General features: G+C 33.6%; 1 protein-coding gene across 1 annotated transcript; it reads right to left on the bottom strand.

Moving 5' to 3' along the window:
- Positions 1-1,431: 1,431 nt before the first annotated feature.
- Positions 1,432-15,678, bottom strand: LOC105320561 (transmembrane protein 145). Its single transcript, XM_011418539.4, has 13 exons — positions 15,199-15,678; positions 11,718-11,792; positions 11,547-11,621; positions 9,896-10,102; positions 9,653-9,740; positions 9,173-9,244; positions 5,908-6,057; positions 5,349-5,521; positions 4,722-4,894; positions 4,197-4,317; positions 3,970-4,029; positions 3,544-3,852; positions 1,432-2,542 (listed from the first exon to the last, which is right to left on the bottom strand). Exons 1-13 carry the CDS (start codon positions 15,301-15,303, stop codon positions 2,393-2,395), a joined length of 1,758 nt encoding a protein of 585 aa, XP_011416841.3. The 5' UTR covers positions 15,304-15,678; the 3' UTR covers positions 1,432-2,392.
- Positions 15,679-16,134: the final 456 nt, after the last annotated feature.

Below are 16,134 nucleotides of genomic sequence, written 5' to 3'. Positions count from 1 at the left end.
GTGGACATATTAAGTCAATATAATCATGTACATATCAACATAAATGTATAAGTAGCTCAAACTGTTACAGTAGTATTATTACAATGCTGCACTCTCATTTTGGAAGCGCTAGATAAATATTTTCCTAAACAAGCATTCTGAGAGTATTGCATAAGCAATACACGTCCCCTACCGGTTTGTGGAAATATTGTGAAAACAATGCACTGTTATGCAGAATATCGAACCCGAACATTAAAGAATTGGAATATAAAAAATTAATTTTCTCGAAAATATGTCAACCAGACGCTATAAAAGTGTAAACTTGATCTGTAGTTTGATATTTTGAAGCTGTTCAGCAAATTTCATATTATTCCTCAAACGCATAACGGTGAAAACCGGTAGGGGACTAATTATTGAGTTCCTTTGTATTGTTAACACTTAAAAGTTTAGCTAGCTTAAAAACACTTGGTTTTTTGTAATAAAAACTCTTTATACTCTTTCGTAATTCAGTGTAAAAAGGACATATGAATATAAAGTGGAACTCATCTTTTAAATCTTTTTAATTACAATGATTGCAAATCGTCCCTGGCCACGTCTAGGCGTTAGTAGGTTTCCAATTATGTACGGACGTCGTGAACGGATTCCAGCTCCTCGCACTCTGTTACAAATAGTTTGAGCGCTTATACGCTAATTTCCTCGTCCAGCAATTAAAGCGGCAGTTTCTTCAGCATTTCTGAATCGACTGCGCAGGTGCTGAAGGCGGTTATGATGGTCCTGTCTGAGTGGTAACCCGCAGACGGCCAGTACTTGGTCTGTCATTCGTGCTGCCGGTGGAGACGTACGTTTAATCGCTGCACAGTCGATTGATGTACTCCAAATGGCAAATGCAGTAATGTTGTAACTTCCTGTTGCGTAGCTCCGGCAAGTAGCATCGTTACGGCCTGGTTGTATTAATCTTTGTTTTAGCGTGGCATTACAGCATTAAACATGCAATTAAGATCTTTAATATGGGTTTGATAGGAGTGTTAAAATGTTTCTCAAAATCCGAAATATCTCAAATACCTCCGATTTACAAGAAATCGTACAGAACACGCTTTTCATAAACATGATTAATCAAGCGAAACTCTAGGGTTTTAAATGCCCATATTGCTCTTTAAATAGGTAACAGTTATCCAATGATAAAGGTGAAAGTTGTTCAATCTGCTGTTTCAGAAATTTATTTGATAAGTAATTTTTTTGTATTACATAGAATAGTATAGAATAACACACGTATTTTTTTTTTAGAATCTCCCCTAGTGTTTGGTATCGGCCCAAACCTGGAAGACAAGACTAAAACAACAAATACATGTGTATTCAATTTCTTGTTCAGTGGTATTGAACAGACAAAATGTTATTTTAAAACTGATACAAGTACAAACAATTTTGAATTAAAAGACAAACAGAAAACATGTATTAAATTCATATTAATATTTTATTTATAAAAATCAACCTGGATACATGGTAACAAAATGATCATAAAACAAATCCAGACAAAAGGCAACATTCACAGGAATTTCATTTTAATTATGGACGGCATATAGGTACAAATAAGTGTAGGACATGCAATATAAAACTTATAGAATAGGATGTGCAATGTAAAACTAAGGTCAATTTATAAATATATTGCAAAGTTGGTGATAATTGAATTGGTATTGCAACAAATCAGAATTTCATAAGTAGAATAAAGTCATAAAAGAGAGGATGCTAAAAGTGCTTATTAATAAGTAATTTGGACAAAGCTGATTTTTTAAACAATATAGAACTAAAATATCAACATTAGACATTCATCTAAACTTTAAAAATTAACAAAGTTTTAATAAAACAGTAGAAACAAGAAAATACAAACTCAAGTGTAAACGAGGAAAATATAAATTAAAAACACAACATAGGTTTTTACATTAAAAATTAAGGTAGTTTTAAACAACATATTTCTCATAGTGTTTATACTGCAAGCTTGATACTGCAAATTGAATCAAAAATTGGAAGCAAGACACCTTCCCGTGAATATTGAGTTTAACCAATGAGTTTCACAACTTTCGTGTTGAAATAAAAAAAAAACAATGTACAAAATGTATTTATCAGGTTCACGTAAGGGAGATAACTTGACTGATCCAATCGATATCGAAAATGTATTTCATATCGTCATAACATCAATGATCATATCAATATATGATCGCCATGTACATAATTCTAAATGAATTAGTATAATGGACATATCACAGATTGTTACATGTTCATCAGCAGCACCAGATCTATTTTCGCGCGCATGCTCATTAGCATGTACAGCGCTTCCGGTTTGGTTGTGTCTGAAAGATTCTGTTTCACATCGAGTTCGATGCAAGTGCAAGTCTTTGTTTTCGAGAAGCAACCATGATCATGTCTCATGTTTATTTATCGGAGGAAGAGCGCCGTTTCTCTTGCGTTTGGATCTTTTTTCAGTACTTAGGGGAGGGAGTGAATTTTTGGGGCGAGAGGCAAACATGTTCTCGGAGGTATAATCCGAACTTGGAAGGGATGATTTCTCCTGAAACAAAAAGAAAGAGGTCATTGAAAAAGTGGACAAAGTTATGAATGTTAGTATCATATTCAAAATATTTGAGTTTATGTGCGAAATAGAAGAATGTTTGGTAAAATGCATGAAATTCATCACAAGTATAATTTACATTTCTTACTTTAATTTACCCCACTTACTTTCTTGACCTTTACAACTATATTGTATATATTATATAAATAGTGCCTGTTTGGGAGGGTAACAGTTGAAATTGACACCCCGAGAAAACCATTGTCAACCGACGCGAAGCGGAGGTTGACAATGGTTTTCGAGGGGTGTCAATTTCAACTGTTATCCTCCCAAACAGGCATTATTTATTTTGTTATACTGAATGTCTTTTTTAAAATTTTTAAGAAAATTTTACTGCTTTTATATAGGAATAACGTGAATTCTACAGCGAACCGTACGCGCATAATTTTCGCGCATGTAACATTTTTTAATGTTACCCGTTGCCAAGTGCGTTGCTAACGCTGAGGGTAATAGTAAATATTATTAACTGCGTCTTAACCAATCAGATTTCAGTATTTAACATGAAAGTATAACAAATGTAAATATGTTTGGTCATCTTTGTGTTACAGTACCTCTTGTACCATTATATGGTGTTGAGTGAAAGAAACTGAACTGAACACTTTGACGCGTATAATAAACTACCTAAATTGGTATACATAATGAAAATTAACTGGAACTTGATTAACTTCATTAAAGCCATCGATTTTACTCGCAAGTACGTGTGTAGTTGGTACATTGAACTAGAAATACATGTACATTGTATGTCAGCAATAGACAAATGCCATTTGAAATGGAACATTAATTTAAAAGCAACTTGTACGTTTAAATTCACATAGGTCTGAGTAGAAAGTAAACATGCAGACAGAGGGACTAATAATTTCTATAACTTTATTTGTATCATTTACTGAAGTGTTACATTTGGTCTGTACTGTACGTTCATTTTGTATATCATATAAATTACATACATTTGTGAGACTGGTATAAGATGGCGGCGGAGTATCGTTGTCACTTTCCCCCGCAGACGTAGAAGCCTCGCTTTCCTGCACGTTCGGTTTTGTGAGCTGCGTTCGAGATGAAGGTCTGCCACCTGAGTAAGGCCTGGACAGGCGCGTGCGTGATAGCGGCCGTTCCTCCTTGGGCGCCGAAGGCTCTGCCCGGGTATTTGAAACGGTGAAAATATCATTTAAATTAGGCCCGGATTTTGCCTGCAATTCCTCTTCAGATATTTCATAATTCCCTGGTCTCTCAGCACTTTCTTCAGAAATAAATCCAATCTAGAATTAAAAAAAAGGAAAATATATCAATCATGAAGACTCGCTTTCAGTTTTTAAAAACGTTCGATTTTAAAATATAGAAACTGTAAGTAAATACTAGGTAAAGTAATAGGTTACCTGTGTGGTTTTGATATAGTACGGGAAATTTTCATTGGCAGCTGACGGTCGCGTGAGTACCTGAAAAAGTCATAAACATGTTTTACTAGAATTCATTTTTCCTTTGGATACATGTACATGTATGTATTCTAAGTAAAAGGAGGTTTGTTTACATGTGAAACATTTTTTTTCAGAACGTTATTTATTCTCCGATAAAAGTTACTTATAGCAAGAATGAAATAACTTACCAAGAATATCACGTGACCTAGCATCATGATTAACTGATCAACTCCGTTGACTATTTTCTCTCTAGCCCACTGTTTGATGGCATACACTCCTATTATGATGGCGATGGGACCAGCCCAAAACCTAAAAATAACCCATTCTTTGAATCAAACCCAGCATTCTTATTGAGAAATGGATTTGACAATGCATATAATTCTTTAAATGCATGTAATACTGTGGAATCATTTTGAATTAATTTGTGGGGAATCAATGTTCGTGGTTCGCCAAAATTTACTTGGTGCGTGGGGACGTAATTTCGTTGGTAGAAAAATCGGGCTAATTTTAATAAATATTGGACAAATTCTTGTATATAGTTACGTTCTTGGGGATTACCCACGAAAGTCACGAACATTGGTCCTCCACGAACAATGATGAATCCATAGAATGCAATGTCTTACAAAACTCTATATGCAAAACTTAAAACTGTTAAAATTCCACTATTAGCATAAAGAAATGAGAACAAATATCTCGTATGGTTAAATTCTTACCAAATTGTGTAGAGGACGAATAATGGATAATAGAATTTTCCATTTTTCCTGTGTTTTTTCAGCGTCAGGAAAAGATAGACTACAAAGATGACCCAGGCCAGCAGACGGAGGGCAATAAGAGCATAGCCGGGCCAATACTCGTAGATGTACAGCACCTTGCCCGGGTCGAAGGTCTAAAACGATTCAGTGTATACCTCAATATAAATCTCAAACAGTGGTATTCAATGATAGGAATCGAAATTTACGTCATACATGTTATAAAAACAATTCTATTTGCATATTATATTTAATATATTCGAATAATGTAATATTTAAGTTACATGGTTTGTAGTTGACTTAATATGGTTTATACATGGTCAGTAAATTTCATATGGAGGCTCGAAATATTGATTCAAAAGTTGTTTTGTCCCTTCGAGTGGCAATAAATGTGACTTTTTTGATAGATGTACGATATTTTTCCCATGACTTTTGGTATTTATAACATTGTTACAATGCAAGGTTTCATGTAGACTTAACAAGTACTCATATAGATCAAGCGTCCACTTATAAAATAAGCAACTCAATTGTCAATGCTATAGGACGTGCACTTTGATTTTGCAGTGGCATAACATACTAGCGCATTCTTACGTTAGCTTCCACGATGTACAAAGTGGCGTAGGAAATGACGTAGACAGTGAAGAAGACGGAGAAGATGATGCTGGTCCGTGACTTCATCCTGCCCTTGATTATTGTGAATCCATCCGCCATCAGGAGCAACATCAGCATAAACAGCAGTGAGCTTAAGGCCCCAAACACCCGGGCTGTTTGAAAAAAAAATATAATGGTTGCTGATTTAGTTTTGGCATTCAAAATGGCTTACTCCTTTTCTTTTTCTATTTTTTTTAAATATAAATAAAATAATGAAGCAGTTTGTGTTTTACTGTTTCAAGTTTGTTATTTGGTGCATGAGGCGGCAGTGTCTTTATGTTGTTTGCAAACAGCATTAAATTTCAACAACCATTCATTCCTTAAAACTTTTTGGTTTCTTTTTTTGCAAAAATATATCAAGTAAACAGTTAGTAGTAAAATATATGTATTTTTGTGTGTATATGCGTATGAAAAATTCAATATTTTTAAAAATCAATTTGAATTTTGATTGAAGCTAAGAATAGAACGCCATTTTAAAGATTGACATCGTTACATGTACCTGCTCGCTCTGTGCCAGTCTCCTTGTAACCATACGATGAATATCTACCGTAAGCAATACACCATAGCAACAGGTGAAACCACCATATCAACAGTGATGCAAGATAGATCTTGTAGGTCACGTGGAACATCTGTCTTGAATGCAGTATGACTAGGTTTTGGAAAGAAGAATGAAGATGCTTCATTAATTTAACTACTACCTTTATAAGAATATATCTATATCTATATAAAATGTATTAAATGGTTCGCAAACGTATACAAATTTGAAATAAGTTAATGAAAATTTTGAGCAACAAGTCTGAACGTAGAGAATTAATTCTTGGGGATTTTACATTTAGATGGGATATCTCGGTGATTTTCCTGTAAGCGATGTATGCAATAAATATTAATGTGTTGAATCAACAGGATAGAAATGGATTTACAATGTGGAACACGGCTCTTCAATATTTGATCGAGACAGATAACTCTGCTGTGATGACATTATTAACTCGACATGATGCAAACTCGAGGAAGAAAAATCAAAGGCCTGAAGGGCCACAATGGCGTCGAGTTAAAGTTAATTTGAAGAGTAAAAACCTAAATAATTTTTTTAACAAGTGAAAAGCTGTCAATGTGACAGCTAACCGGGTTTTCTTTTTATATGCGAACTGTAACCATAATCCATGTCAACCCATATCCAGTGAAATAAAGTACCCCATATGCAATATTTTGCTAAAAAGACTTAGTTCAAAAGCTGGTATTTTTTTCATAAATAATCAGAATTAAAAATCCTAGAAATATTCACACCTCTGATACATGTACAATTAATCTGCCAAAGAACAACTTTTTATCTATAAAACTGTAGGAAAAGTTATCTGTACAATGAGGTTACTCTATATGCAATATTTTGCTAAAAATTGACTAACTTCAAAAGCTGGTATTTTTTCCACAAATTATCAGTAATCAAAATCCTAGCAATATGCACATCTCTGATATATGTATAATTGATTTGCAAAAGAACAACTTCTTATCTTGAAAACTGTAAGAGGAGCTATCCGTACAATGAGGGTACGCTATATGCAATACTTTGCCCAAAAATGACTAAATTTTTTGATTTTTTTTCATAAATTATCAGTAACCAAAATCCAAGCAATTTTTTTTCATAAATCATCAGTAACCAAACTCCTAGCAATAAGCACACCGCTGATATATGTATAACTGATCTGCAAAAGAAAAATTCCTATCTTGAGAACTGTAGGAGGAGTTATCCGTACAATGAGGGTACCCTATATGCAATATTTTGCCAAAAAATGACAAAGTTCAAAAGCTGGTATTTTTTTCATAAATTATCGAAAATCAAAATCCTAGCAGTATGCATACCTCTGATATACGTATAATTGATCTGCAAAAGAACAACTTCCTATTTTGAAAACTGTAGGAGGACTTATCCGTACAATGAGGGTACCCTATATGCAATATTTTGCCAAAAAATGACCAAGTTCAAAAGCTGGTATTTTTTTCATAAATTATCGAAAATCAAAATCCTAGCAGTATGCATACCTCTGATATATGTATAATTGATCTGCAAAAGAACAACTTCCTATTTTGAAAACTGTAGGAGGACTTATCCGTACAATGAGGGTACCCTATATGCAATATTTTGCCAACAAAAATGACCAAGTTCAAAAGCTGGTATTTTTTTTCATAAATTATCGAAAATAAAAAAAAAATTAAAAATAGAAAATGTTATTTATCACATAACTAATAAAATTACAACTCATTACAAATTTGCTCACCTAATTCTTAAAAAGTTTTGAATTTCAATTGAAAATTTAAGTTTATAGAAATATCTTAGGAGTTAAAATTTTTTTAGATTTTTTTTCTCTATTTTATATGAAAATAAATATTAAAATTATTATTGTGTTTAATCTTATATATTGTATACTGCTGATAACCACTCTGTCTCTCATTATCAATTTCATCTAAAATTCACAAGGATCCAAATGACACGGGCCGAAAAGATCAGGGTAGATAAAAGAAAGCACCCATTCACGTTGTTTAGAAAGTGAAAGTAGTTCACTAGTTGGTTTAAAATAACTTTTGTTTGTAGATGTACTTATCGCTCGATTAGGAAGTTTTGTTTCTACAAGATCAAACATTTGTGCATTGTCAATTTTCGATATGGATACAAAATAATCTATTTTGCAGGCTAGTACATTTCATAACCAAATTGAGTATGTAAGCCCAGCTATTGCATGTGTCTCGGTGCTAGTGTATTCATCCGCTGAAACCGAGACATATTGTTTTCAATAAAATGTGAACATTTTTAAAGACGGCAAACATTTCGAATCTGCAAACTTGTTTTGTTGACGTACAGTTCTGCTCGAAATTGAAGTATGTCATCTATTTTTCTTCAAACACATACGAAAACTTTGCACTCATTTGAGTTGTTTGGCTCCTAAAAATGTAACTTCCGGACGTACGATCCCTAGATGGCTTTCGAGCTTCGCTCGACGCCATAAAAACCCTCACACACAGTACGTTAACAGTCATCACAGAGTTTCTCATTTGATGTTTAGTTCTTTATCCCAAGAAGAGATATGACTTTTTTTTTAACAAAATCATTACTTAAGATTATTTGATCCTAGCGCTGATGCTGGCAATCTAGCTTAAAGTGATGCCTAAATAAAACCTAGCTCATTGAAAAATCCTAACTTAGAAAAGCGCGCTCTGAAATGTGCAAACAATATCTTCATGATATCAAGTAACTCACACGTCACAATAACGAATCTAGCAAAAATTCTACTTGTGAGAAATATATGTATATACATATAATATAGTAATGTGTCATATCTGATTTAATTATTAAATGAACAACAAATACGGGAATTTATTGAAAGATACGGGCTTAGGGAAGACAGTATCCAACAGTCATGAAAATGCCAAGGTGGCATATTTGCACCACTGTAAGGCCAAGTCTCCTGAATATCTGCGTATATGTGTGACAGACATTGCAATGAGTTTGTACGTGTTGATGGATGAGATATTTACTTCAAATGAACCAAAATATTACAAAAATATGAGGAAAATAGAAATCAACTCTCTTTACGTACAACGTATAAACTAGAATACACAGGAAATACTAATCCTGTAGGATTTCTAAAAATAGAATGTATCACCTATATAGCATAAAATCATTATGAACGAGATTTGTTTTTCCCGACAAGTAATTTTCCAACAAAATGTTCACATAATGTGATTTTGTTCATCATGCCGTAACTACTTACTTGCAAAGATCATAGAGACCATTGTAACGAAGAAATATAAAACCAAAAAGGCGATATCTGTCTGTAGGATGTCTGAAAAAAAAAGAGTATTCCATTTGAGTTGACCCATTATTTGTTGAAACATAATTCTATTTATTTCATCGCAAATAGCATCCAATAATCTATCGAATCTTTCTTCCATATGACATCTTTTACCGTTCCTAACAGTAAGAATCATCGCAAGATGAATTTGTGCCGTCTGGGTCTTAAAGTGTGACTAAATGACACAGCTATGTCACTCGGTCAACTTCACGTTAACTTTCAGTCATATTTCGGTTGGCATGTACATCGCCAGAATGGCGGAGATTCATCTTGCATTGTGCATTAAAACTAATTATAAATACACATAATTTATTTATTTTTTAAAGAAAAAATATGTTTAAACTTATATAAATATTGAATTATTTGAAATATAATCAGAAATGACGATGTAGTTCTTACAGAGTTCGTCTGCTGAAAATTCTCTGTGCCACATGTCGTCACCATTCGTCATGTGGAATCGGAACGTAATATTCAAACCGGCGCGGGTCTGAAGGGAGTAAAAACCAAAAACACACTTTTAAAAGCTTACTCCTCATTTATCTCTTTCATTAAAGCTCATACTTGATATTGTTGTTAATATATAGAGAAGCTCTTTTCTTTTTTTCTTTTTTTTGAGAGAGAGAGAGAGAGAGAGAGATTTACCTTTTCAATTCTATCATCGGGACACCGACTTAGCACGAGGTACCACCACATGTCACGTGACGAGCTAAACTTCTGCGTATCCTTGCACTCCACATAGTCCACCCCACTGATCTGGATGTACTTACATCCAGAGTAAGAGGTCAGGGGACTAAGGGGCAGAATCTGTCCACGGGTGATGTCCAAAACATCTTTCTTCTGTTCACAGGTCTAGAAAATAAGAAGATAATAATATCAGGGTATTACTGGAAGGTTTGAAAAGTTGTTTTTGTCAATTTTACGATCAAACGCACGAGCAAAATCGTACTAAATTAACAAATTATGGAAGCTAATTGCATATTTAGGCAAAATCATTCAAAGTTTTGAATCAATTTTTGAATTTTGTTCATAAATTTGTAATATACGATATGATATGAAGTTATATAAGTTATTGAATAAACTTTCATATATGAAGTAAGAGAGTAAAGTTCACATGATTGTACTAAACCATTGAATGATTTGTTGGAGGATTCACATTCTTTTGCATCTGTGATGAACTACATATTATGACATTGCAGATAGAATAATACGAATACGTTTTTATTCAAATCCACGTATTCTGATCATTATTCATTTTTTTTTTATTTTACATAGCATATAAACTTGATGACTGTTTTAACGTGAAATGAGTAAACTGTTTAACTTTAAACCATGTTGAACTGGATTACATAACCAACCAGTGCCCCTTCTTTATTATTCTATGAAAACTAGATTTTCAAAATGACGTGTCCTCTTCGTAAAATACATCTACGTTGAATTGGCAGCATTATAAACAAAACGTTTAATGGGCCTTTAAATGGTGCTTTAAATATACTTCCCAAAACAACCTCTATTATATCCGCGGCATTCCATATACATGTACATGCATAAAAATGACAAATTTCCATGATCTAACAATTGCTTGGCTCTTAATACATGTATTGTTGTTTTACTCTGGTTTGTTTTCAGCTTTTCGGTCAACCAACAAATTACCAAATAATTGAATTACTTAATGCAATGCGAAGTAAATTGTACGATTAAATCAGTGCTCAAAATTTGAAGTTTGGATTGATTTCATTTGGGCATACTCTATGTTTACTTATTTAAATGCTAATTGAGATATAGTTAAACGTATATCTCGCATCGATTTCAGAAATTTCATAATAAATTTATCAGTATGTACACATCAGCAGAAAGTCGATATTGATCTCTGTTTTGTGGAATCATATTTCAAAAAAGATTCTCAATCGATCCATCAAATTAAATTTTGGTGTGTGGAGGATCCTTAATATTCGTGGGCATCAATTTTCATGGATGAAGTGAAAAATGTTAATAGAAATTGCACTTTAATGAAATTTAATTTCATGGAAAAACTTAACAACGAAATCCACGAAAATTAGTACATAACGAAAATTGGTGAAACCACAGTAAATATAAGTAATAAGGAATCATTCTTTGAATAATATGAAGTGATAATTTCGGCCTGGGCGTGATCAAATCTTTCATAAAGCTCTTTGGGATTTATTGGATTTGATCACGCCCAGACCGAAATTATCACCTCATTATACTCAAAGAATGATTCCTTATTTCTTAAATGGAACTGACAAATTAATCCGGAATTGTGTGTTTTAATTACCTTGGAGCTCTGGTACACATTGTCCCATATGGTCGGTCGATCATAGTAGAACAGAAGATGTTGCTTCTCATAGGACTATGAACAAAAAGAATTGAATTTTCAGATTGTCTTCATATGGAATCAAACAAATCTTAATAATATAATATAATTGCTTGTTATATTTTCTTTTACCTTCGGGAACTGTATGTAATATTCTAGTTCACCACTTTTGCTCATGTAGCAAAATCTGCTTAAAAATATCCAGTCCTGAAACAGAAAAAATCGATAGAATTATTTTATTTTTACGTAAACGTATCTTGCGTGTACAACAGGAAACTGAAACTACATGTACATGTGTTACGTAAAGATGACGTTATAGTGATTTATGTCTGGCAATACCTGAAAAAGATGATGATGGTGTTGATAATGTTTTTTATTTCGATGATGATGATAATTGCGATGATGATGATTATTATTATTATGACGACGACGACAATGATGATGAAAGCAATTATTGTAATGAAAATGATGTCGTCAGTGATAAAGGTATTGATGACGATGGCAACCGTTGTGATGATGCTATCAATTCTGATATCGAACCACCCATAACAAAAGGAGAAATTATTGAAAGCGCGGGGGTCGGTGCCACGTTCAATAAATTATTCACGGCATTGACAATACTTATATACGTACCTTCTGTTGACGTTCTATTTGTAGAGCATGATATTAGAAAGGAAATTTAATGATTTCCTTGTAATTGGAGTGATAGGCCAAATAGGTCTGTATCCAATACTACATGTACGCAACACGAACAATGTCATGTTCTGTGGGGACTTTGAAATATACAACGCACTTGTTAATATATCCGGCTTGGTACGCTCTCTGGCAGAAAACTCACAGTATAATTTATTTGGTAGCATGATTATCTGTGCATCTGATACACATGGCCTCTTTATGAATGATTTTTTTTTAAAATTTACTCTTCATTTATAGTACACTGTACATGTAAACAGATGTACATGAAAATTCCCCACAAAACGTAAATCTTGTCTGTTTGATGTGTTGTTTTATATATAGATGGAATGAATTTTTCCTTTCTATTCGTCAAAATTTGTTGCTACAAAGAGACTATATATGGCCGACGCTAACATGTGCACGCACATTACATAACTGTTACTACTATTCGGTGCACAATTCAGCACAAATAACCGTTGGCAACAGGGTAATAGAAAATCAACCAATTTTTAAAATGCAATCTATAACTTGCATTTAAAGATGGGTTTTAAACGTGCTTTAGTTCTAAAAGTAACGGTATTTTTTCTATATATTTTTTAAGTTTGTTGACATCTGATATTCAAGGTAAACTGAAAAGCTAGAGAGCAGTGATCGAGCGAATTCAATTACCGCCATCACATATTTCTGTTGTTATTTAGAGCTGCTTAGTCTTAGACCTTTAAGATTTTTATCACAGTCAAGAATACATAACTCTTTTGTTCAACCACGTTTTTAAAAAGAGGTTTATTACAAAAATTTTCTCTTCTTTAGTTGCATCAACACATAAAACCTGAAAGGGATACTTAAAGCCGGGGGGATTATCCCATGGAAATCGTTTGCCTGTAAATATATTTTAGAACACATCCAAATACGTATATGTATTTCTTGCGATACGAACGGCCTTGATTTGCCCATTTGAATCCCTGAAAACAGGGTACTAAGCAGATTAGAAGCAAACACCGTGAATTTATGTTTCAAGATATCAAAAACAAAGACACACCTATGCAGAATAATGAATTTTAGAGCGAGATCGGGTTAAGCAAACAACAGTGATACTTGTCTCGTTAACTTTAAGGGTCTGTAGACTAGCCCATTCAACGCATAAATCCAACTTTTACGAAAATGAAAAAAGAAAGATTTGAGAATAATGGCCGCGGTATTTTCTTTAATCTCGACATTAACTATAGTAAAATAATACGTACACTGTATAATATTTTGCGTGGTCTTAAATCGTCTGTGAGAAAACTCTTGCTCATCTTATAGTTTCTATCAACTTTGCAACTGTTTCGATTCGTTTCATTTTTTTGGCTTTTTGAATAGTAATGATAATAAATGTATATATGTTCATGTATCCAAGATTCAGTGATAGCAAACATAAAACTTTTTTATTTAGAGAGAATTTAAATCCACATACGTCAGTTTTCGTTCCATCTCTTCGCCTTAATGGCATTGAGCAATTGGTCACGCCTTGTATATACAGTTAGCAAAAGTTCCTAAGTACACCCGTCGTATGGAAGATTGCACAATATGAACTCCCCAAAGTTCTTCTATATGTATATATACCGTTGGTTAGTGCCTTGTCATTCAAAACAACATTAGCATTTTTCTCTATTCCATATCTACTTTTATCATTAATTTTTACGCATTTAAAAAACCTCTAGTTTATTTTATTTAGAATCGCATCCTCTTTCTAGGAAAATGTCTTGGTCCAATTCCCTTTTAATAATCTACTTGTGTTTACTTCAAATATATCTTAACATCTCATAACCCAAAGAGAGTTTGCTATTGGTTTTGCTCTTTTTAATACATTCACACTCCAGGAATGGGGGAAGGTTCAACTGTAACAGATAAATGTCTTTGATTTTAAAACACTTTTTTTTTTATAGCGAGTACATTTATTTCCTTTTACAATAAGATTATTCCCTGCACTATAGTGATAGTACTGTACAGGGAAAAAATCTTTAATAATATAAAAAGAACATTATAGTATAAAGGAATGATATTTTAATAAAAAAGAATTATTTTCCTCGTAAGGTTATTATCAAAGTACACGTGGTAATCTTATTATAAAAGGAAATATTTGAATGTCAGGTGCAATGTACCTGTGAATATGAAAATTTATAGTAATAGAACAGGGGATAATCTTTGATATTATAAAAGGAATATTACAGTTCATGAAATAATAATGTAATGAAAAGTATTATTTTCATCGTAAGGTACAGTGGATAATCGATATCGTATTATAAAAAGAAATATCTTAACGCGTCAGGTGCCTGTGAATATATATGAAGATTTATAAAAAAAAAAAAGAAGAAGATATTTTCACTAACATATTGGTATCAAATAAAGTCCTCACCCTACATGTACTTGAATAAAGAGATACGGAAATTGTGAGGAAGAGGGAGGGGGGGGGGTGGAGGTGCATGCTTGGAATACATCTTATTTTATCAGAAAATGTGGTTATAAATGGGGAGGAAAATGAAGATATGGAATACATAGCGGAATGGGTGATGTATGAGGATGCTGAAAATAGGGTAAAAGGTACATATGTAGTATCTAATAAAAGTGGGGTATGGTGGTAAGAACTGAAGAATGAGTGGTTAGATGGGGCAAGTAGATTACTAGTATTTAGTGGCAAGGTGAGATACGAGGATGATGTAAAAGGGGAGGGGGGTGTGGTTAGAGGGCTACAAAGCGCGCATAGTGCAAAGGCTAGGTATAATGGTTTGAGGGGCTAAGTAGTATACTAGTTTATAACGCTTATAGTGGAAAGAGTGCGGTATGAGACTGTAGAGTAAGGGTGGAGAAAAGCGGTGCGGATCAGAAACCCTTGACTTGGGAAGATGGGTGGAGGGGTAGAGGGTGGTATATCCTGAAGAATCATGAATCATTCACTCACCTCATTGTCCGAGTAAATACTTCCATCAACCCTCAGGGAGAGGACATTTTTCCAGGAAAGAAGCGCCGAGACCAACGCTATGAGGGTCCATTTAAAGGCAGCCATTTTTGTATCTATGCACTCGCTAGTGTCAAAACATCGCTCTAATTAGCAGTCCTCGGACGGTTGTAATGAACTATTCCCCTATATTCCCCATCACCTTTCTAAAACGGCAATTTCCACGGAATAGGTAACGGTCCTTTATCACTTTTATATTCCCTCGGATTATTGGGCTTGATTTGGATTTCACTGAGGGTTCAGACGGAATTCCACAAGTTCAGGCGCTAAACAGTTAAAGGTATAGACCGTATTGATTTGTGCTTTCGAGATTATATTTGGGGTTCCCACAGGTAGAAATCGATTGCCCAGGTAGAATAAGCCAATAAATGAATTATCCCAGTCCGCGTTCATTGGTATCAACAATTCTCTGCCTTTCCAATGACATAAAACTGTTTCTGACACGTTCATGAGGTGGTAATTGATAAACCGGGTTACAAAATATATATTAATCACCCGAAAAAAAGGGACCCAGAAACAAACTTACAGGCATAATTTTTTACTAAAGAACCTCATTATGATTTATCTCTAATGAAATGAAATTAATTAACGGAACTCTTTGATTATAGTACCCAGCAGGAAGAAATATTACATGAGGTAGTCATATTTTAAGAGGCACAATGTATTTATAGCGGAGGCTAAAATTTATATACCCTCCCCCACCCCTTGTGGTACCCTTTTAAATACACACAAAAAAACATTGTATTGCAACGAATCGATGTACTTCATAGAATTTAAAAATCACGAAAATCTATTTTAGGAGAAAACATGCACCAATTAAAAAAATTCATAACTGCGTGCTTGTGTAGGTAATGATAGTCATATGACATCGAGTTACTA

Source organism: Magallana gigas, chromosome 2, assembly GCF_963853765.1.
Source record: "Magallana gigas chromosome 2, xbMagGiga1.1, whole genome shotgun sequence".
NCBI classification, from domain to species: Eukaryota; Metazoa; Mollusca; class Bivalvia; order Ostreida; family Ostreidae; genus Magallana; species Magallana gigas.
This window is presented reverse-complemented; position numbering and strand designations above follow the sequence as displayed.